This window comes from Lycium barbarum, chromosome 1 (genome assembly GCF_019175385.1).
Source record: "Lycium barbarum isolate Lr01 chromosome 1, ASM1917538v2, whole genome shotgun sequence".
NCBI lineage: Eukaryota > Viridiplantae > Streptophyta > Magnoliopsida > Solanales > Solanaceae > Lycium > Lycium barbarum.
In genome coordinates, this window is record NC_083337.1 from 1,306,975 (window position 1) to 1,331,808 (window position 24,834).

Below are 24,834 nucleotides of genomic sequence, written 5' to 3' on the forward strand. Positions count from 1 at the left end.
AGTGAACAAGAAAAACGTTATTATAGAATTCAGAGACTCAAGTCTTCTTGAATTCATCGTGGTTGAGATCCGTCTAAAATTGGGGAAAAAAAAACTTCATTTGAATACTTCTCCGGTTCATTTTATTTGTCATGTTTTTTCACATTCTTTAAGAAAACGTTAACTAAAGGGTAATTTGACTAACTAATCCTTATTTCTTGTTTGATCTCATTAATACTACTCTTCTTTTTTTGCCACATTAATCTCTCTCGACATTTATTGCGCAAGGATAAAAGTGGAACTTAATAGTTAGCTATGTTTTAATTTTCTAAGATAACAACTATTTTGAATTATTTATTTTTACTAAGAACGACAAGTAAAATGGAACGGAGGGAGTATCACTTAAATAAGATGAAACCATAAATAGTGGTGTGAAAATATTAAACTCAATTACCAGTTGTATAGAAGAAAAACGGGAAAAGGGAAATGGAGTGAACAAAAATATGTAAAAATTACTCCCTCCGACCCATTTTAAGTGTTTTATTTTAATTGGGCACAAATTTTAAGGAATAAAATGAGACTTTTAAATCTCGTGGTCATAAATTTATGATGTATGTAATGTACTAAAATGTCCTTTGAATCTTGTGTTTTAAATTTGCCATGTAGAATATTTGAATTGTCAACTTACTCCCTCTGTCCCATATTAGTTGTCCAGTTTCGCTTTTCGAGAAAATTGACTAATTTTCAAAGTTAAATTAGATTAGATCAATTTAATATTTTAAAATTATAATTTAGATATTCAAAAACTACAAGAAAAGTATTACAAGTTGCAATTCATTCTTATTAATATGGTGAAAACATATATCTAAAAATGTTGATCAAAGTTTATACTCCCTCCGTCCCATAATAAGTGTCACCTTAGCCAAAAAAAATTATCCCATAATAAGTGTTACCTTAAGAATTCAAGACATAAATTGACTAGTTTTTTCCAATTCTACCATTATACAAAAACTAACAAGTTAAAGTAACATCTAAATGATGATTGAAAAAGCCACATAATAATTTGGTATTATTGGATTTCCAATGTCAAAAGGTTTACTACTTGTGCATGCTCTACTCAAGTGGAAAAACAATTTATTTTTATTATACAGGGGTAATTTAGTAAACTTTGCATTACATTATTAGATTCTTAATATGCGTGTTTTTGGCTAAGGTGACACTTATTAGGAGACAGAAGAAGTACAGTTAACTTCTAAAAAAAAGCCGATAAGTAATACGAGACGGAAGGAGTACTAAATATAAAAAAAAAATAAAAAAAATTGAGACAAATAAAAAAAGAAAATAAGACCCTTACTGTACACCTTTTTTTTTTATATATTTTAAACCAAAAACACTTCTAGATAAATTGAACAGAGTAAAACATTGGCAGCTTTCACACTCAAAGAAAATTTCCATGGTCAACTCACGCGCCTTCCCTTTTCTCACCCTTTACACAATTCATTGTATTTACTATTTTAGTTCGATCTGATAAAAACCCAACTACAATAATATTTTCTTTGATGACCAATTCATTGGAATTAATTATTCTTGTTTTTGTTTTTTAGAAGCTAAGCTGCTTTCTTGAATTGACTACTTCTTGATTCTGTAAGTTGGTTTTTGTGTTAAGGTTAGTTCTTTAGTTGGTTTTTGTGTTAAAGCTGAGTTCTTTTTTCTATTTATGGGTTTGATGCCACTGTTTTGAGTTCTTGCATGAAAATCTGAGGTGGTTCAGTGAGATTTTTGTTGGGAAGTTTGTGATTTAGATATTTGCAAGGTGTTCTTCAAAAGAACTGAATTGAGTTGGTGGTAAATGCTGTAAAGACTTGACCTTTTGTGGAATTTTCAGCTCTTTTGGTCTATTGGTTTTGTCAGGTGTTTGATGCCATTCTTGCATGAAAATCTGAGGTGGGTCAGTGAGATTTTTGTTGGGAAGTTTGTGATTTGGATATTATAGAGGTGTTCTTCAGAAAAAGTTGAATTGGGTTGGTGGTAAATGCTGTAAAGACTTGACCTTTTGTGGAATTTTCAGCTCTTTTGGGCTATTGGTTTTGTCAGGTGTTTGATGCCACTGTTTCTTGAGTTCTTTGCTTGAAAATCTGAGGTGGGTCAGTGAGATTTTTGTTGGGAAGTTTGTGATTTGGATATTATAGAGGTGTTCTTCAGAAAAAGTTGAATTGGGTTGGTGGTAAATGCAATAAAGACTTGACCTTTTGTGGAATTTTTCAGCTCTTTTGGTCTATGGATTTTGTCAGGTGTTTGATGCTACTGTTTCTTGAGTTCTTTGCTTGAAAATCTGAGGTGGGTCAGTGAGATTTTTGTTGATAAGTTTATGATTTGGATATTATAGAGGTGTTGTTCAGAAAAAGTTGAATTGGGTTGGTGGTAAATGCTGTAAAGACTTGACCTTTTGTGGAATTTTTCAGCTCTTTTGGTCTATTGGTTTTGTCTGGTGTTTGATGCTACTGTTTCTTGAGTTCTTTGCTTGAAAATCTGAGGTGGGTCAGTGAGATTTTTGTTGGGAAGTTTGTGATTTGGATATTATAGAGGTGTTCTTCAGCAAAAGTTGAATTTGGTTGGTGGTAAATGCAGTAAAGACTTGACCTTTTGTGGAATTTTCAGCTCTTTTGGTTTATTGGGTTCTACAGGTGCTTGATGCCAATGTTTCTTGAATTTTTTGCTTGAAAATTTGAAGTGAGTCAGTTTAGATTCTTGTTAAAGATTTCGTGATTTAGATACCCGAAAGGTGTTCTTCGCAAAAGCTGAACTGAGTTGGTGTTAAATACAGCAAAGCTTTGATTCTTTGTGGGATTTTCAGGAGGGGTGAGTACTCTTTTGCTCTAGCGAGTCAGTAAGATTTCTTGTTGAAGTTTAGTGATTTTAGTATCTGAAAGGTGTTCTTCGTAAAACCTGAATTGGGTTGGTGATAAATACATCAAAGACTTGGAATTGTCTGAAGGGGGTGAACACACTTTTGGTTAACTGGTGTTCTTGTTCTTGGAAGGTTTGTGGTATGTTGAGTTATTCATGATAAGCATTGTCTGCTACGTTGATGCTGATTCAAGAAGAAATGGGCGTGAGAGGAGTAGCCCGATTATTTGTTTTCATCGTTGTGCTTTTTACTATAGTGGCAGCAAATCCTGAAAGCAAATACTCAGAGGAAAATTTACTGGCCAATCAAATCAGTTCTGTGGGAATCAACCAGGAATTGGTACTCCTAACTTTCTTCTTTAGCTAACTTACGTTTACACACTGCTTGAATATCATTTGTTTTTGAAGTTCCTAAATGTTTTTTTTACCGTTTACTTAATTTGTACGTAGAAAAATTAGCATCTTGATCCTGCCACTTTTAAGAAATATGTAGCAGTAGTTCGTCATAATGAGCATATGTTCCATTTCCATGTTCAATGAAGCATTTGATATGCCATTTGGTGAAACAGTGTGAACAATCTATGCATGATTTGCAAAAACACTTAGGTGATTTCTCCCCATCTGTCTAAGCCTTAATGGACAGAGTTACCGGAACCTATACTCGGGGGGTGGGGGGTGGGGTGGCTGGTTGCAGGTACTGTAATTAGTCGAGCTACACGTATCTTGGCCCGGACACCAAAATTATCAAAAAGAAAACAATCTATGCATGACTTCATTCAAATGGGATCTTGATTGTTTGTTCTCTTGACCAGTCAGCTCTTCTTACTTGGTAAATGAAAAGGTTCTGTCTTTTTTGCTATCTGTCTTCCGTCCTTGTTGCATTTTTCTACTTCTATAGAGACAAGAAAATTGGTAACAATCCATGTGTGTGCATTCCTTCCTTTTCCATTTTTTTCCCTCTTGACATAAAGAGTAAGCGAATTTTGCTTTATGTTGTCTTTGTAACCTTTTAGTACCTTCTTTGCTACCCTATAGAATTTTTGCCTTATAAAAAAAGAGTTCATAAATTTTGCTTTATGTTGTTTTTGTAACCTTTTAGTACCTTCTTGCCACCCTATTAATACAACTTTTACCTTATTTAAAAAAAAAAAAAAAAGAGTTCATGAATTTTGCATTGACGGGGTGCATTCGGTGTGCTATTTACCAACTAAAAATTTAAAGAGGAGCACCTAGCAAAGAGTGACTTGAATTCAAATATTGGTCTCCGCCCTACCTTCCTTATGACCTATAATTGAAGAAGAGAATTCTTTACCAAAAAAAATAATTGAAGAAGAGAATTCCCAAATAAGACTTTAAAAAGGAAAACCAAAATCAAATATACTGTACTATACCCTCATTGCTTGCTAAAGCTCTGACTCCACGTTTCATTATAGTTCTCATCACTATAGCATTGTGAATCCCTACAAATCTTCTCGTCTTGCAACCTATGTAGTTAAAGGCTTGCTTAAGCCCTAGAGCTAGATGAAGCTTTGGTAGGGCACTTCGCCTCGTTTAGATGGCGCTTTAGTGTAGGTATTAAGGTAGTAAGGCATGTGTCTCATTGCCCATTGATTCTATCTTTGAGAGGCGCACTAGACAACAATCACATTTTGACAAAGTGACATATTAATCGTTAACGAAACACCATTAATGAATTTCTCTTTTTTCGATTACGTGTATAAGAAATTAGAAATTTGATCGCGCAAGTTGGCTTTGGCGCTACCTGTATTTTAAAAATAGAAATTATTAAGAAAAATAGTCAATAAAATTTTAAAACAGCGTTTTTACATGTATATCAATTTTTTTAAAATGGTTGCGTACACTCTACCCCTCCCCATACCCCACTTTGTGGGATTTCACTGGGTATGTTGTTGTTGGCATTTGAAGTAGATTGATTCTAAAATGCATAATACATAAAGAGCCCTTAAACTGTAGGCACCTCAACTTGTCTCCACTTAGTCAGTTGAACACTCCAACTTACAAAATGATCATCTAGACACCTCCAAAATTCATGTGCCACGTCAGCATTTGTGTTTACGTGTTCAACTTTATACAAGTTGAGGTGCCTACTTATGCACACCCAAAGTTGGAAGACATACTTGCCAGCTGAGGCCAAGTTTGAAGTTTGAGGGCCAGTTTATGTATTATGCCATTCTAAAATGGTATTTGAACTAGACTTATATGATTTTTATTTCATATGCTCTGTTTAGTTATGGTTTTTTATATTCTTTTGCATTCACATTTTGCAATTATTAAAAAAAAACATTTTACAATTACTCTTATCTTGCATGACATACATACATACAGTATAAATAATATATGTGTGTGTGTCATGAGCACCTTTGTTTGCTTTGCTCATGCTCAGTTCTGATTGTAATCTTTGCTGCAGGCTGAAGAGTTATGGTTGAACTGTAGGCTAGGGTTGGTACATTCGAATGAAGCTGTTGAAGATCTTGAGTTTAGTGGGAGCCACGGAATCCTTTCTAACAGAAGATCGTTAACTAAAACTAAAGAGAAACAAGTCAATATGGAAGCCCTTATGGGTTGTTTAGTGAAGAAAAATCTCCTGTTTCTAATTTCTGGAGAGGAGAAGCATTCACCTACATGGTATACCAGGTGCACGGACTTCCTCTTTTCCTGGTACGGCACACCTAGACGGCGTGAATTGCTTCAGGTTGGAGATGCTCCTGCTCCCGCTTCTGCTCCCGCTTCTGCTTCCGCTCCTGCTCCAGCAACTTCTATTTCTGAAACTCCCAATTCTGCGCCACCTGCTCATCCTCCTACAAAGCCATTTTTTCCTCGAGACTACAATGATTCAAGCAAAAGCTCTGCTCCTACTAGTGATCAGTCTTCCACTAGTCGAAAATCTACTTCGGATGGTCAATCAAATAATAGAAAAAGCAACACTAAGACAGTTTTGGTTGCAGTTCTTGTGACTGCTGCAGTTACATTTATTGTTGTTGCACTCTTTTTTATATGTTATTGCAAGGTTTGTGGGGTTGGATACAGAAAGGGGAAAAATGACGAGAGGCCTCTTCTTAGCCTAAGCATAAGCGACTATTCTGCTGGTACATTCTCTATTCCCTGTTACAGTATAGGGTGTTCATGGGTCGGTTTTGAGTTAAAACCAAAACCAAACCAATCTAATCGGTTTTTAAAATTATTAAAATCAAACCAAACTAAGCATAATACATATCCATCGGTTTGGTTGTAGTCGGTTTGGTTTGGTTTGGGTCAATTTTTCGGTTTTTAAAAAAACTAACACTATTTCTCTCTTTCATGATTTTCCTACAATTAGGAGTAATATTCTATCCTTTTTCAACTTATAATTTGTTATTACCCTTTTATTGTGGTAGCTATAGTTTTCTTCCACTATGGAGAAAATTTCTTAGGATTTATGATTTTAGTTAAGTCAATAAACTTTATAAGAAATACCAAAAATAAATCTAGGTATATCTCATAGCTGTTTCGTTGAATAAATGAGTTTGAATTCATGGATTCCTTTTTAAAAATGGGCTTAAGGTATAAATTTCATTAGCCTATTAGAGATAAATAAAATTTTGCTTAAAAAGTATATAAATTATTTTAAAAAAGGGCAGCCCGGTGCACTAAGCTCCCGCTATGCGCGGGGTCCGGGGAAGGGCCGGACCACAAGGGTCTATATAAATTATTTAAAAGTATTTATAAAAATTAATATATTGTATATATATATATATATATAATTATAAAAATTATGTATAAAATATTGTCGGTTTGGTTTGGTTTGGTTTTTTCTTCGGTTTACTTTTAGTAAAACCAAAACCAAACCAAATATTATCGGTTTTTAAAAATTTAAAACCAAACCAAACCCAACCCAAGTAAATATCGATTTATTTAATAGGTTTGGTTCGGTTTTCGGTTTGGATCGGTTTTAAACCAAACCGTGAACACCGCTACTCTTGTATATATATATATAATACTCCCTTCGTCCTAATTTATGTGAAGCTGCTGGGCATGGAGTTTAAGAAATAAAGGATGACTTCTGACATTGATATTTGCGTGGCTATAAATCATCTCATTGAGGGTTCGGAAGTTTAAAGTTAAATTGTTATTAAATATAGAAAATGTCATTCTTTTTGAGACTTACTAAAAGGAAAGAGTGTCACATAAATTGGGACGGAGGAAGTATATATTGATTTTGGCTTTTGGTATACTGATGTTTCTGTGACTTCAATCTTTCAGCTTCAGTACACGGTACTGCTGGTAATCATTCAGTCAGTGATGATTCCCACGATAAAATGGGTAAAAATTACTACATGGAACCGAACGTTCTTAATGGTTCTAAAAGTGAGATCCCTTTGGGAACTGTTACTGGCATCGCTGTGGCCGCAGCAGGTAATTCTGCACAAGTACCACCTGGAAGGATGGGAATGCATGGACAGCCACCGCTTAAGCCTCCCCCTGGTAGGGTGAATCCTTTTGAAGATCCTGCTACTCCAGCCAAGGCAGCCAATATCGGTCCGCCATCTGGCGGTCCACGTCCTCCTGCACCAGGGCCTCCTCCTGGTAAGGTGAATCCTTTTGAAGATCCTGCTAGTCCAGCCCCTCCACCTTCATCTGGCGGTCCACGTCCTCCTGCACCGGGGCCTCCTCCTCGTAGGGTGAATCCTTTTGAAGATCCTGCTAGTCCTGCCCCTCCACCACCACCCCCGCCTTCATCTGGCGGTCCACGTCCTCCTGCACCAGGGCCTCCGCCTCCACCACCCATACCTATTCGTGCAAAGGCTGGTCCTCGTCCACCACCGCCTCCGGGCCCCGGTGTTACTCCACCTCGTCCTCCTCCTACAGGGTTGAAGCCACCTCGACCTTCACCTCTTGGATCAAATGCATCCTCTAGTGCGTCAACTGAGGGATCAGGCACTGATGCTTCTAAAACGAAGCTAAAGCCTTTCTTCTGGGATAAGGTTCTAGCAAACCCTGACCATTCAATGGTTTGGCATCAAATCAAATCAGGATCTTTCCAGTAAGTGTACTTTTTCTTGCTTGATGTTGCTCTATGGAGAAAATGATAAAAATTCCTCGTGTTTGAGGGTAGGTTCAAAAAAATCTTTTAAGTATGCACTTAACGGTTTGGTCCTTTAAGTTTGTCAAAAGTTTACACTTTGTCTCAGTCAAATATTTCCGAACTCTGTCTATTAGATTTGACGAATACTATGAAAAAAAAAAAGAAAAAAGAGGATATTAGCGGGAACTCACATACAGAGGTACAATTTTTGTAGTTTTTGCTACTTCTGATTTATTTCTAGAGTCTGGTGCAACTATCTTGGTGTTTAAGCCTTAAGGTTAACTCTTTTTTTCCCCCCAATTTTCGTCAAATCTAACGAACATAAATTGTTAAGTATTTGATGGAGACTAGAAGTGTTAACTTTTGGCAAACTGAAAGGACCAAAACTGTTTGCATACTTAATGGACCAAAACCTGCCATCAAACACAAGGGACCATTTTGTCATTTTCTCTTGCTCTGTAATTTTTTTGATTGAGTAAATGAATGGGTGAATATTTTTCAACAGATTTGATGAAGATATGATAGAGAGTCTCTTTGGATATGCTCATGCTGATAAAGACAAGAATGGTCAAAAGAAGGATTCTGCGTTTCAAGATGCTTCCAAACAATATATTCAAATTATTGATCAAAAGAAGGCACAGAATTTATCTATTCTTCTTAAAGCCTTAAACGTGACAACTGAAGAAGTTTGTGATGCCCTTAAAGAAGGTGATTTTCCGTTCCTTGCCTTCTCTCCTTTAATATATCAAGATTAAGAAACACTAAAATTGATACTCTTTGTAACCCTATCATGTGCAATCAAATGAACTGTAGAAATTTTCTGAATGTATCACTTTAGCTGTTTAGTCGAAGAAAAGCATTTTAAGATGTTTTCTGCTCATTTTCTTTTGATTTTCACTGTTCACCTTGTTATTCTCTTACTTGGCTACTCAATGAAAGAATTGTGTTCAACTACTTTTAATCGTCTATCCCCCTCTGAAAAGAAAGAAAATTCTGTGGAAGTCCTATAAAAAATTTATATTATTATTATAATGATTCTCTAGTGATTCCGAGCAGAGACAAAATACTAGGTGATTTCTTTCCATTTGTCTAAGCCTTAGTGGGCAAAATCACTCGGTAATAATGCTTGTTGGAGGTGGCAAGTAGTGGTAGAATAGTTGAGATGTGCGCAAGCTCGACCACCGTTGTTTAAAAAAAGAAGAAGAAGATGATTCTCGATTTTACTTGCACTCTTCATCCTTCTCAAAAAGATTTTTTCTTTTTCGATTATATTGTTGGTTGTCAAAATGTTCGAGAAAAAAGTAATCGATGCTTACCCGTTACATGAGTTTGCTTTTATGTTTTACCCCGTTTGTCACAATAGAGATGATAGTTACCACCATAGAGATTAGGAGAAGAAAGTTTAAATGGATCATCATAGTAGAGATAGATGTAAAAGTATCCAAAATGTGAAAAGTGAAATGGTTACTTTATATTATGAGTTTATATGGTATTGATACATTGAATTCTTGGAAACGGAAAAGTTTTTCGTTTTACAGGCAGGGGTGACGTCAATTCAATATAGGTGATAAAAGAAAGAATTTAGGTAATATGGAAAGAGAGGAGTATGTAGTATCCATTGATATTGGTCACTTAAAATCTTGCCTTAAAAAAAGATTGATATTTTGCTTGGGTGCCATTTCCTGGAAATGGAAATATTGGTTTGTTGCACATTTGCGTCTATGAAAGCAAAGACTAATGTTTTATACTGACCCAGGAAATGAGCTTCCTCCTGAACTTCTTCAAACTTTGCTTAAGATGGCACCAACTACCGACGAAGAATTGAAGTTGAGGCTCTACAATGGGGATCTCTCTAGGCTTGGGCCCGCGGACCGGTTCCTGAAAGTCTTGGTTGATATTCCATTCGCCTTCAAGAGGCTAGAATCCTTGCTTTTTATGTGCAGTCTTCAGGAGGAGACATCAACGGTTAAAGAATCATTTGTTACCTTGGAGGTGAGATAGAATATTCCTAACTTAATACTCCCTATGTTCCAATTTATGTGTCATACTTTCCTTTTTAATTTGTTCCAAGAAGGATGGTATACTTCCTTAATTAAAAATAATTTGACTTAAAAATTTTCATTTTACCATTAATGAGATGATTTATAGCCACACAAATGTCTATGGTTTATTTCAGACAACAAGTTTCAAAAGTCTTCCTTTATTTCTTAAACTCCGGGCCCAATCAAACACTTTATATACTTGGAATTTGGTTGAGTGGCGCTTGAAATTTTAATCTAGGTCAACTTGTCAAATGAACCAATGAGTTGTATGGATGTCATTTATTCCAATATGTTGCTACGAGCAGTTCTTCAGCTATGATTAACAATGTCTCATCTACTTTTGTGACATATATTGCAATTTCCTCCTATAATAGAGATCCCGACCAACAACCTAGTGAGTTCTAACGGGTAGATTTTGGAAGCAGATAGATAGCACAAGACTTACTTCACTACAACTGGTCTATTATATGGTTTCATAGAGGGCATTGAAGAAAGTCATTGCATGCAAATACCACCATGTGTGTACACGTTAAAATTAATGCTCCCTCCATCCCAGTTTATGTATGATGTTTGAGTGTGCACGGAGTTTAAGATTGTAAGGAAGACTTTTGAAACTTTTGGTTTAAAACAACCCCTTGGATATTTGTATGGCTATGAATCACCTAAGGCTAAAATAGGAAGTTTAAAGTTAATTTGTTACTAAATATAGAAAGGTATCACTTTTCTTGGGCCTGACTAAAAAGGAAAGAGTGTCATAAATTGGGACAGAGGGAGTATATCTTTGCGACATCTCTCTTGCACCTTACATTTATAACCTCAAAATTCCTATATTTTCTATGGTTATACTCACATTGGTGTTTGGTGCATCTTCTTTTATGCTTCAGGCTGCTTGCACGGAACTTCGGAAAAGCAGGCTGTTTCACAAGCTCCTTGAAGCTGTTTTGAAAACCGGCAACCGTATGAATGATGGGACATTTCGTGGCGGTGCTCAAGCGTTTAAACTCGACACGCTTCTGAAACTATCAGATGTAAAAGGTATAGATGGGAAAACTACGTTGTTGCATTTTGTTGTTCAAGAGATAATCCGTTCAGAAGGTATACGAGCTGCCCGTACGAGGGATCGAGGGAGCGTGTCTAGCGTCAAGTCTGATGATCTACCTGAGGATCAGTCTCAGGACGCGGAGGAGTATTATCGAAGTACCGGTCTACAGGTTGTTTCGGGTTTGAGTAGTGAACTCGAAAATGTGAAAAAAGCTGCAAATTTGGATGCGGACGGCTTAACGAGCACGGTTTCCAAGCTTGTTCGTGCCCTAAAAAAATCACAGGATTTCTTAAATTCGGAAATGAAGAACGTAGATGAAAACAGGTTTCACCAGACCCTAAAGAGTTTTGTGCAGAATGCTGAGGTTGACATCATGTGGTTATTCGAGGAAGAAAAAAGAATTATGGCTTTAGTTAAAAGCACGGGTGATTATTTCCACGGAAATGCAGGGAAAGATGAAGGTTTACGATTGTTTGTCATCGTTCGAGATTTTCTGATAATTTTGGATAAGGTATGCATAGAGGTAAAAAATGCTCAGAAAAAGCTAAACAGCACGCCAAAGAAGGAGAATTTGGCAAGTAAAGCTTCAGAGTCCACCAATACACCATCTGCCGATCTGCGGCAGAAGCTTTTTCCAGCTATCATGGATAGGAGAATTGATGATTCTAGTTCAGATGATGATGCTCCTTGAGGTAAAGCTTCACTTAAGGGACCTGGCTTTGTGTTTTTCCCTAATTGCTTCTTCAATTTTGCCTGATTGTAGTCGTTATTTTATCACTTTTTAGTTCATGATACATCATTAATCTACAAATTACTATTGAGTAGATATAAAGTGAGAGTTTAAAGGTGATGTATTTACTACGCTACTCATAAAATAGGGTAGTTTCTTCCTAAGTTGCAACTTCTTAAAAACTTGGAATCTTAAAAGCAGACATAAGTAATCAAACTATAATATGATAATTGGGAAATTGAATTGGTGAAAATATCATAATCATAGCATGCAAAGTCTAAATGCATCCAAGGTGTGGCCGAGTGATCAATGAAATGTGTGTTAAACTTTGGAGACCGGAGTCGAGGTGTGCACAAGCTTATCTGAACACCATTGTTTTTAAAAAGAAATAAGCATGCAAGGTCAGAATGATGCATTTTGAATATCACTCTAGGAGTCAAAATCAATGGATTTGCCTATGACTTTCAATTTTAGCATACGAGTGATTAGTTATTCTTCAGAACATGAAATAAAACAAAGTACATATGTTGTATGTGAAACTTATATGTTAAGTCAATGTTATATATGTGCCTGTTAAATTTGGTCTCTTTATAGTTGGTGCAGGGATCCGATGGAACCAAGGAAGCTGGTCTATATAGTCAGATGATTTTAGAGCCCAAGCATGGTAAATAGGGAAGTGAAATTCAGTTTTGCTAGGCTAAATTGAGACTGGTGTCTCTACAGATGCTGTGCTTACAGAGATGATGGCTCTATTTCAGCACATTTTCCTTTCCAGAATCTCCACTTGTACTGAAAAAGTAGTTAGGAAAATGCTCATTCATTTTTTTCTCCAGTTTAGCTGATGATTCTTTCTTTATGTAATTGAACAGAGTAGCTTTGTTGATTAATATCTATGGTGTTCCCAAAAAGAAATGGTACTAGCTTTGTTACTCATCATAATTAGTGTCTAATGTTCTTCACTTTATTTTTATTTTTTGGTAAGCAAACATTTTATTGATACCAAAGTGAATAGTTACAAATCTAAACAGGTGCTGACCACCTATTTTCTCTACAGAATGACAAACTTGGCAAAAGGTAAAGAAAACTAAACCTATCACTAGTCGACTATACAAGATTTTCTTGAAAAACAGAAGCACAATAATCAACTGGTTTCTGTAAAGCACACCACAATCCTATGCATCAAGGATAATGATTCAGGTTGTTCAGTGTTGCTTTCCAATGCTTCAAGTCCCTGCCTCTGATGTGTATGTGCATAGCAATCTCTCTGCAGACCCTTTCCCTCCAAATAGTGGACACTGTCATGGCAAAAATGCAACTGATGATAGCACCTCTGCCTGATATCCTCTTAGCCCAACTACAAACCATTGAAGTTCAGCATGCCAGCACCCAATAGATCTTTGAATTCCCATCCAACATAGAAGCCTATTCCATAGTCCCCTAGTAACAAGACACTCAAACAGAAGGTGGTCTAGAGTTTCAACTGCTAAATCACAGAACACAGTCCATGGGAACTCTAATGCCAAATTTAAGTAATCTATCAACTTTAGCCCATCTCCTCCAAGCTGCTAAGTGCTAACCATAGGATGAAAGTGTCTTAGATGAACATTTGGCTGCAGGGCAATACTTCTCCAGGAAACTTTCTGATATTGTGGCATAAGGTAAGTGTACATGTTCTTGACAAAGAACTTCCCACACTTAACCACTGATTGTAGCCTAGGGGTGGTTAGGGTATTAGCTATCCCACATAGAAACAGCATAACTAATCCCATGAGATATCCCACCTCATGTACCAAATGACCCCTTAATCCAACCATTTTAGTAATAGTACTTAAGCCAGACATTAAAGAAATAAATCAGCAACGATTAAACAGAGTATAGCATGCTTGAAAAACCAAAAAGATAAATCAATATGAAATAAGGTATTTCCCATGAACATAAATGCCAATCAGTATCAAGGAAAAACTGAATCCAACGCGAGTGGAAAATTAAAAAATAATAGACATTGGTCTTTCATTCATTGCTTCAGCATTTGTATACACAAAACAAACATAACCCCCCCTACTTACTAAACTACTTTGAAAACACTAGGAAAACCTTAAAACTCTATTAAAGAACAATACAATTACTACATTAAAAGGCAGTCCAGTGCACTAAGCTCCCGCTATGCATAGGATCCGAGTAAGAGCCGGACCATAAGGATCTATTGTATACAATCTTACCTTGCATTTCTGCAAAAGGCTATTTCCACAGCTCAAACTTGTGACCTCCTGATCACGTGGCAACAACTTTACCAGTTACACCAAAACTCCCCTTCAATACAGTTACTACACTACGAAACCATTTCTAAGGCTTTTTAATCTTCATCAACAGAGGGCTTGGAGGAACCACCAGCTTTCTTTGGAAGCAAAAGGTTGTGAATGTTGGGCATCACACCACCATTAGCAATAGTCACATCTCCGAGCAGTTTGCTCAGTTCTTCATCGTTCCTCACTGCCAATTGAATATGCCTTGGCACGATCCTTGTCTTCTTGTTGTCCCTTGCTGCATTTCCAGCCAATTCAAGAACCTGCAACAAACACCCAAAATTAGAAACACAGAAAAAACATTTCTAAAAAAAATGCTTCTACTTAGTTATTATAGACTGTATTTTAAAAAATTTAAAAATAATTAATATTGTAATTAATATAATACTTCCTCTGTTTCAATTTATTTAAACCTATTTTCTTTTTAATCCGTACCAAAATGAATGACCTATTTCCTAATTTAAAAACAAATTCACTTTATGAATGATTTACAGCCACACAAATTTTCAAAACTTATTTTAAATAACAAATTTCAAAAGTCTTCCCTCTTTCTTAAATGTCGTGTCCAGTTAAATGAGTTCTTATAAATTGAAACAGAGGGAGTATTAGATAATCTGAACTCAAAAACATAAAATTAGACAATTAGAACACGAAGCACTTCAATTTTTTTTTGCCACTTTCAGAAGAATTTGTAATGTTATTAATCCTAACAAAATTGTATCTTATAATACATTTTATCTGCATAGTACCTACGTATATATATATATAAATTTTATTTAAAATTAATAAGATTTTAATACCGATAATAACAAAACAAAATTAGATCTCAAATTCCAAAATGTTAGCTAAAATCTACCTAATAAAAAGCAACTCCAAACCCTAGCATCATGAATTCACAAAAAAAAAAAAAAAAAAAAAAAATTAAACAACAAATGACAAAATTAACCTCAACTACATGGTACTCCATAACAGCATCGAGGTACTCCAAAATGTTAGGTAAGATCTAAAATAGTAGAAATGACGAAATTAACCTCAGCAGCAAGGTACTCCAAAACAGCAGCAAGGTACACCGGAGCACCAGCACCAACACGTTCAGCATATTTACCGGCTTTAAGGAAACGAGCAATACGACCAACTGGAAATTGAAGACCCGCTTTACTACTACGAGATGTAGCCTTTTTTGCAGCACCTGACCCTAGGGTTTTTCCTCTACCAGCCATTATAATTGGACAATTAGTGTAAAAGAAAGGGGGGGCAAAATTTTGGTTAAATTTGAAATTCTATATTGAAAGCAAAAATTGAGTTAAAGGTTGATGGGTTTTTGAAGTTTATATAAGGATGAGGGGTTTTGAATTGGACCAATTGGAGTAGATCACGCGGATCGTGATTGTGAGCCGTTGGATCAGATGATCATCCTACGAGTTAGATGCCACGGCGTTTTTTAGAGGAAGTGACCGATATATCCTTAGTGATTTACTCTATTTGCGACGTTGCCATTGCTGGACGTATTAAGTACGCGTTTCGCCGTAGAAATAAAAAAAAAAACAAAAAAAACATTTTTTTTTTTAATTTTGGAGTTGGAGTTGTGTTTGACCATAATGTAAATAGTATTTTTTTTTTTGTTGAAATGTATTTATTTTGGTTGTCAAAAACAAGTTTTTCTTGTTTTTCAAATTTCAAATACAACTTGAAGTTGTATTTGGAATTTTCATGGCTAAACACTAATGTTTGAAAAAAGTGAATAATTTTTATGGCCAAACGGGTCCTAATTGCCCTGGAAGGTTGTTCAGATCAAAAAAAGTATTCACTTAACTTTTATTTTTTTATCAAAAAGAGCGTTCACTTAGCAAATAAAAAAAAATCAATCTTATTTTTTCATATTTGCCTTTATTAAGTATTAAGTGATTAAATTTCAATACCTATTTAATTAGGGACATTTTAGTCGAATTATCTATTTTTGTCTAAAAGTTAATATTTTCTTAAGCGGTGTGAAAATGATTAAGTGAACTTTTTTTTTTATCCGGATGGAGTATTAGAGAAAATAATGCATGTATTAGTTTTGATATTACTCTTAGTGGTCGTTTGGTGCATGGCCAAAATTATTCCGGAACTAATTTGTCCCATAGATGGTATAAAATAGTCTCAGGATAAGTGGTATAAGAAGGTATATCCCAGCTTATATCATGGGATGCATTTTATACTTTGTTTGATACAAGGTATAAATTTATATCAGGATAAATTTATACCTTCTACCAAACATGATACAAAAAATTAGTGCTGGAATATCTCAGTTTATAACATGCACCAAATGACCCCTTAGGATTGACACATTTCTATATTTAAAAAAAAAAAAATTATGAGATGATTTAAAGCTATACAAATATTTAAAGTTTATTTTGAACCATATATTTTAAAAATCTTCATTTATTTTTTAAATTTATACTAAATCAAACTAAGACAATCATTTTGAGACGGAAGATGTACTAATTACGTGTTTGGTAGACATGATTTAAAGCCGTCGGATCAGATGGGAGTTAACGGTGAGATGATAAGGATTAAGGATTTATGAGTTGTAGAAAAGAAATGTACTGCGGCGTTTGGTGGGGACGTTGAAGTGACAGATATGTTACCTACTAATGGTATACTGTGTATTTGTGATATGTTGCCATTGCTAACAGGAAATGATAATAATATTAACCGCCTTGGTGGGTTTGTACTATTTGGACTTTGTGCTGTGTAATAATCCTTCTTCTCATGCCACGTACAATCATCAGTTGAGGTAAAAGGGTCATTTGCACGATTGTCCTTCAAAAGCACTAGTCTTTAATTTTGTCTTTCATTCAAAAAATTTAGTTTCGCGTTTGAACCCCGTTAAGTCAAAGTAGAATTTGAATTCGCAATAGGTAGAGTTTCAGTTGAAACTCTACCTTAAGGCATAAGGCAAACTTTTGCTCGAATAAGCCTAATTTTAAGCAAAAGTTAGGCCTTAAAGCAGAGATTTGTCTTAAGGCCTAATTTTGAGAACTTTTGACCAAAAGGGGTAGCCAAAAATTTACATATCAAAACGGGTATAACGTGAATTTTTTTTTCCATTGTCAGAACAATCACGAAAAAATTAAAAATAAAAAAATAAAACGTATAACGTGGACTGATCCACGTTATACAAAATTATTTGTATAACGTGTATCAGTCCACGTTTTACAATATATATTTGTGGAACGTGGTACTGTCCACGACTCACATTCACATTGTTGCCCTAAATTTTCAACTCTTTCTCCTCCGCCTCTTCCACGGCTAAAGATATGCTAGCAAATACTTATGTCAATATCCCCTAAAACTATGCCAATAAATACTTGAGGTTGTGTATAGATACCAATATCCCTTTCATTTTCCTCTTTCCAAATACAACTAATTTAGCTCACTAAAGTGAAAATTATTGTCATTAAGTTTCAATCACAATTTTCAGAAGCAAAGCTTGTGTTCGTGTTGTAGGTAGAGATGCAAGTCTTCTTGCTTCAATATCTGCGGGCCATCGTAGATGATTGCATTAACTTTGACAACCCAACTAAACTTTCACTTATTCAATGTTTAGCATTAAAAAAATTGAGAGAGAGAGCGCACAAATTAAATATCTAACAGAAAAATAATCCTTGCGTAAAATTTTAGCATTATTAATCAACCAAACGACCCTTTAGATTGACCTTTACGGCGTCGTTCTTGTACATCCGGCACAGGAATGTGTGAGGATCCAACATCAAATGTCATGGGAGACTATGCAAAATAAATAATATAGACACATAAGGTAGCCATTACATTAATGAAATTAAACAAGATACAAGCTATTTTAGTGGTTAGAATACTCACGTTGGTAAAACTCAGTCTCCTCCAATTGAAGAGCTTTGTCCAGTGAATGCAGGTAAAGGCCCCTCAGTCATCCCATAAGAGCTGCTTGTCTGAACACCAAACTATTGGGCCATAACTGCAAGGCTAATAGGCTCAGACGATGCGAATGCCTGAAAAGGCCCCTCACTTCTGATTACCGTTGCTGATTAAACCTCGGGAGCAGACGACGATGAGCTGGACATAAAATCTATTATTGGGTAATATGCATCATCAGCTGCAGGCATCGTTGAGCTGGGCATATCTTGATCAAAACGAACCTCTTCCTCATCAACCAACTGGTGATCCACGGGACCTCGACCCCGTCTGTTACCTGATTGGCGTCCTCTACCACGCGCCGCAGGTCTTGGTACATTAGGACGTTGATAACGAGGCACTTGCACAGTAGGCGGCTCAACATACTCTGCCGGTGGTGTATAATTGGGAGCGAAACTCAACATCGTCCCCAGAGAGGCAGCAGCCATGGACTCTGTATTAATATGGCTAAACATCTCTGCTATTTCCTTCACTTCATTAGACTTGGTTGGATCTTGGATAGTCTGCTGAGCTAACCTGTACGATTCTTGATGTCCTAAAGCCTAAAAAAAAATTTACAAGATTTGATAGTGGTCTAAGACACATATAAAGACATCAAACATTTAATGGAATGTAATGTACGTACCAGTGCCTCATGCCTGCCTGCCATGTGTTGGTATCCTCTATCCACATTATGCGCAGGATTTCCTATGAAAGTACGCGAGTGACGTCGATACCAACAAAAATACTCTGATAATGACTCTGGGTCTTGAGTTTCATACTTGGCCAGATGTCACACCCCAACTTTACTAGGGTGTGATGGGCACCCGACCCCATATCTGGAGCCGAGCGAACCCGCTGACTCTTATTACATAGATAAACTCTTGTATCAATTAAGAAATAAATACATAGTAAGCTCTCCAATTTTTTTTTTCCATAAGTAATGACTATTAGCATATGGGGCCCGCGACATGAAACGTAATAACATTTTGACTGGTGAAGTCGTCTACTAAGCTGACACTTTATACTCATGACTCTGTCTGCAAAGTCTCTAACATTGAACAAACACCATAGCTCATATACTCTGACTCGGCAGCACTCCAGAACAAGTGGAGCCCGCCAACTCCGCTGGAACATCTTCTATGATAACTGTGGCTCAGCTGGTGTACCTGCGCGGCATGAACGCAGCCCCCGAAGAAGAGGGGTCAGTACGAGTAATGTACTGAGTATGTAAAGCATGAATAGTAACATAATAAGGGAATATACAGTATGAATAATAACGGAATAGACATATGAAGCTTATCCTGGGACAGATGTAACCTGTACATATGAATGCCTTTCTGCGGATGCCATGCATGCTTAGTTTCTTTTTCAGAAAAACGGTGCTTCTTATTTACATATACAGAAAACATAACATTTCAGAAAACGATGTCATTCATTTACATTCACAGACGCCGAGTACATCGGCTCTCCCATCCCCCTCCCCAACAGTGTCCCAACATATTATATATAAATATCACAAATACAGACGCCGTACCCGGCTCTCCCATAATCCCGCGTCCGGGACGAAATCCAGCTGAATCAGGTGGTGATATAACAGTGGCCCTTTCCCTTTCCCCATATACATATACATATACATATTCACATTCATATACATATGTCATACAATTGGCATGCATGAGAGCCCAAGGAAAGTCATGAGTCCATCGGAGTGACGTAAGGTCGGTGACCTCCGATTATATTATGGAATACCCGGGATCGCTTTGTCTCACCTTGAAGGAACGAGTATTTTAAGGCGAGACTACCAACGAGGAATAGTACTAGGAGGAAACATAGTATGAAATCATAGGCATCATAGACGTCAATTCATAGACCTGGAAATCCGTAGAACATAGTGTCACAGCTAAGAAATAGAGATAAGAATCAAGAACTAGTTTGTCACTTTCGTATTCACATTGAATCCCTTACCTAGGAATCTTGGTCATGGAATCGTTCTAGTCATACTTATCGTAGACATATTCTCTTTTCTAATATCATCATTATCATTATCATCATAGAAGTATTCTCATTGGGATAGGTATAGTACTTATCATTTGATAACAGAATAAGGGTCAAAGGTTTCTTTTGGATTCAGCTTCAAAATAGGTTAAGCGGAACAATAAGGACAATCCGGGAACAATGGGCCCACCTCGGGTCAAATGAGGCGGCGTACCAAATTTACGTACATTGCATTTCATGGCGTCAATTGTGAGGGTTTTAAGGTAGTCGGGACCTATTTATGCGAGTTCTAGAGGTTTAGGAAGTTTTTTCCAACATTTTACACAATTTTGATTCAATTCTACTGAGTGAAAAAGGGGAAACTTTAGGCGCGGATTCCGGAGGGTAGGGTTATCCCCGAGGCTCATACCCAACATATTACGTCTAAGACATGCCATAGAAAGAAGGGTGAAGCCTTACATACCTCTTCCGCTCCTTATGCAACTCCAAGTTCACGTTCCAAATTCGCCAAAATCTGTGAATTGGTCATGTTTACCAAAACTTGATTAGAGCCTTTAGAAGTTGATTCTTTAAAGTGACACTTTGTCTGACGAAATTTCGGCAGCATTTCCCCTATAAATACACCATCCCCGAGAATACGGCTCGGCCCCAATTAACAACAACAATCCGAGAATGGAACTCGGCCAAAGCAACAACAATATTAGCAATTCCTTCTAGCAACACTTCAACATTCAATTCTATTCAATTCAATTCAACTCGATTCAATTCAATTCAATTCATATGACTTTCAAAGCATTTTAATCAACATACAACTTCGTCCAACACCTTCCAAACTCATAAACTACATCAACATTCCGCACATTGACAACATTAATCACAATAACACAAGACTATATGAAGGTCACATTCTCCTTCAACAACTTACAAACGATTCCAACTTCATTTTCAATCATTAAATTCTCATTTTACATTATGGAATCCACAACGACACCAACTAGAATATCACATGAACTCGATTCATCATAGCTTACCAAACAACACCATTTTCGGCCATCACACATATGTCCATGAATTTTCCATCTTTTCTATACATTACAACAACAACAACATACTACATGAAATTAATTCAATCTTTCCTCACAACATTACACATACCATACACGGCCACTTACAACATCCATATTTTCATGGCTTTTATTCATCTCCACATACCATAACAACCATAACATTAAATAAAATTAGTTCATCATTCCAATCATAATACACAATATACACGACCATACACTATATATATATATATATATATATATGTATTTCACGGCCACACATCAAACACACACACTTTCATGAATTCCATCCATTTTCACACATTACAATACTCACAAACCATCCATGACACATAAAAGGGATGAAAACCTTACCTTTCTCTTCAACTTCCCACTTGGTTTAGGGTTGGTATATGACACCAAAAAGCCTTCTACTTGCTTCAACAATCACTCCATGATGTAGAGGACCTTCCATTAGGTAGGAAAAGTAGAAGGAAATAATTTTCCTTGGTCCTCACCTTGCCCCTAAAATTCGGCCACCATGGCCGAATTCCTTTTTTTTTTTTTTTTTTTTTTTTTTTTTTTTTTGTTTTGCTTGTTCTTTCTTTCTCTTCCACTCTCTTCAATTAGAAGATGACCACATAGATATATATATAGCTCTACATGCATGTGAGGGGCACATGCCTTCCCCTCCATTTTCTAGAGTTTTCTTTTCTTTTTCTCTTTCTTTTATTTTCTAGAATTCTCTTCACCTTTCTTGAGAATTAATAAAGAAGACCAATTTCTTCTTATGTACACTTTGGCCCTTTAGGAATTTTCTTGAACTTTGTGAAATTACTATTTTACCCCTAGCCTTCCACAATATTTCCATACCATAATATTCATGAATATTATTTATAACCAACTCGTACGTCGAAATACATTCGGAAAATGGTCATTCCCTTCGCTTTACCGCGACTACCTTGAAATATCCAAACGCATAAAATACGGGATATAACACCAGAATTACCCTTTGTCGACGATTTTCCCACAAAAAGTTCGTTTGTGTAAAATTTTGTTGATCCTCCACTGTTATAGCATACGGCTTGTCACGTTTGTAATGAAAAGGATCAATCTCAGCACATGATCCCGGAATATGTTGCTTTCTACCGAACTGTCTGAGAACGCGGTCTACTATGTGCCACTCTCGATAGATCCCACAAATAAGGGGAACCTGCGCCATCCAAATAACTCGGCCACGCCGACACTACTCAGGGAGTCCATTAATGATGGCCTCTGAATAAGGCTGCCACACAAACTATGATAAAAAGAACATAAAATTACATGATAATAAAATAAATAAATTACACATAAGCGTAACTATTATATCAAAACGCCATTAACAACCATAATTATGATAAAATACCTGACCATCTGTTAGGTTGTCCAATACATCCCTACATATGGCATATGGGTAGCACAACACGTGCCTCATTTTCGCGAGCTTTACGATGAGTCCACTTTCGTGCAAGAGCCGTGTGTGGCTGAAGGGCCCTGGGTGGTGGCTGCATCGGTATAATTCGCTCCCAAGCCCAAACCTATATTAAAATTTTTAAATAAATACATAAAAACCTTATAACTATCAAATAGGACAACCAAATAAAATTATATAATTTTAAAGGTCACGTACCTGCAATAAGGAAATGAATCCACACACATCCTTGGCTTTCCTCAACGAAGCGCGACATAAACAAGTATACAAATATGACAATGCAGCCGCTCCCCAAGCTTGTCTACTCATTGCTCTAAGGTCACGCATGTCAAGCAAATAGTCTAAATTAAGTAAGTCACTGGACTTATCCGGAAATATCGTGCCGCCACAAAGCCATAGCAAGTACAACCTAACCCGCTGTTGCACATCAATTTCTGGGGTCTGATCTGTAATGTCATCTAAGTCTCTAATATATTCAATTAATTTATTTACTTCTAACCTACTAACACCATTAAAACAATCCAGACCGCGTGCCCAACCAGTAAGCTCATGGATCAATTGTTGCCACCCAACAATACTTATATTTCTAGCATTAAGATCATTCAAGGGATTACCATCAACAACCAAGCCAAACATGAGCTCAATATCTTGTAATGTGATGGTCGCCTCACCTGTACGCAGATGAAAGGTGTGCGTCTCAGGACGCCATCTCTCTATAAGTGCAGTGATGACTGCCCAATCATATGATACACATCCTACTTCTACTACTCCCCTAAATCCACACAGGCCAAAATAGTCAAGGATGCGAGGATGAAAAGGATGACGCCTCACGTGCTTCCAAAATTCGGTATCCGCGCGTTGAGGAAACAGGCATCCGGTCGGTCCTCTCAAGGCACCATCCCACACAGCCTATGATCGATGCTTCTCCTGGAATGTTAACACATCATACACTTCTGGCTCCGGATGTACGCATACCCGTGGAAACTCCATACCTTATACACAAAAAAAAATAAAAAAATGAAGTCAAGATCAAGCTATTTGGAGTAACTTACTATTAAAAAAATATATTATTCCAATTTTAGCAGAACAAATATGCACTGGCTAGATAAAGCCAACTTCCATACGCCTTAGTTAGAAACCACTGATAGTGGACCACATTAATACATATAAGGTATAGATAAAATAGTTGTCCACCCACTTAGACTTAGGTCCCATATAATAAAACATTATCATGACATTTTAAGTATTTTTTTTTGGGCTACTAAGGCATCAATTAAGTTTCATTTTTCTGGCTATATAAATATCACATTAAAGGTACAATGAAAAACAATTAGTTATTCAGATCTTTTATATAACAATCCATAAAAATAACAGTAACATAACAACAAATTTCTTCAAAAGTGCTACTAAACAAATCGGACCTTCTATATAATAATGCTTCTAACAATCATATCTTAAGTTCAAATTAAAATAACACAAATAACACAAACATATATCTTATACGTATTAAAATAACACAAATAAAAAATAACAATTAAGATATATAAGACAAACAGATATCTACATCTACTATAAATATACAATATTATACGAGTTAGAAAAAATACCTTAATTTAAATAGCAACAAAAGATAAAGATGAAGAAGTTGCTCCAAAAATTAGACTGTAATGCAGGGTTTAAAAAAAAATGGAGGAGAAGGAAAAGGAGAAGGAGATGGAGAGGTTCTGTAACTTCAAAAATGGAGGAAGAGGCGGAGGAAAAGAGCTGAAAATTTAGGGCAACAATGTGAATGTAAGTTGTGGACAGTACCACGTTTCACAAATATATATTGTAAAACGTGGACTGATCCACGTTATACAAAATTATTTGTTCTGACAATGGAAAAAATATTTTGGGGTATAACGTGGATCAGTCCACGTTATACTCTTTTTGGTCTGTAAATTTTTGGCTATCCCCTTTTGGTTTATACCGTGTATTTTTATACCCTTTACGCTCCGGACTCCCTAACTTTGCTACAAACCTCTACCTTGCGAATTTTTTTTTTTAACTGAGCTGGGATTCGAACCTAGAATCTCGGGGTATTAGGCGAAGGACAAAAATTAAAGACCATCAAATTGAGTAGCAAAAATTAAAGAGCAGTGGCCTTGAAGGGCAATCCGCACAAAAAAATGGAGATAAAAGCTTACTCTTATTAGATATTTATATCGAATAAATACTTTTTACATCTTACTCTTTAAATTGTTTCTACATTTTTTTTTTTGTTAACACTTGTATTTGTGAAAATATGCTGAGAGCATTTGATCAGACACGTGGCCAGC

General features: G+C 36.2%; 3 protein-coding genes across 4 annotated transcripts; 1 reads left to right on the forward strand and 2 right to left on the reverse strand.

The window, feature by feature from the left end:
- The first annotated feature begins 1,412 nt into the window (after positions 1-1,412).
- Positions 1,413-12,753, forward strand: LOC132628370 (formin-like protein 5). Of its 2 annotated transcripts, none has more exons than XM_060344156.1 (7): positions 1,413-3,226; positions 5,315-5,993; positions 7,147-7,927; positions 8,475-8,677; positions 9,726-9,961; positions 10,896-11,745; positions 12,378-12,753. In XM_060344156.1, exons 1-6 carry the CDS (start codon positions 3,068-3,070, stop codon positions 11,742-11,744), a joined length of 2,907 nt encoding a protein of 968 aa, XP_060200139.1. In that variant the 5' UTR covers positions 1,413-3,067; the 3' UTR covers position 11,745; positions 12,378-12,753. The 2 variants fall into 2 exon arrangements, with proteins under 2 accessions (XP_060200139.1, XP_060200142.1); XM_060344159.1 differs by having other exon boundaries at positions 12,387-12,753.
- Positions 12,754-13,768: 1,015 nt separating this feature from the next.
- LOC132628377 (histone H2A.6-like) lies at positions 13,769-15,390 on the reverse strand. Its single transcript, XM_060344164.1, has 2 exons — positions 15,118-15,390; positions 13,769-14,349 (listed from the first exon to the last, which is right to left on the reverse strand). The coding sequence occupies exons 1-2, from the start codon at positions 15,304-15,306 to the stop codon at positions 14,137-14,139; spliced, it is 402 nt and encodes a 133-aa protein (XP_060200147.1). The 5' UTR covers positions 15,307-15,390; the 3' UTR covers positions 13,769-14,136.
- Positions 15,391-22,481: 7,091 nt separating this feature from the next.
- Positions 22,482-23,619, reverse strand: LOC132626957 (serine/threonine-protein phosphatase 7 long form homolog). The gene is made up of 2 exons (XM_060342000.1): positions 22,715-23,619; positions 22,482-22,622 (listed from the first exon to the last, which is right to left on the reverse strand). Exons 1-2 carry the CDS (start codon positions 23,150-23,152, stop codon positions 22,482-22,484), a joined length of 579 nt encoding a protein of 192 aa, XP_060197983.1. The 5' UTR covers positions 23,153-23,619.
- Between the last annotated feature and the right edge of the window lie 1,215 nt (positions 23,620-24,834).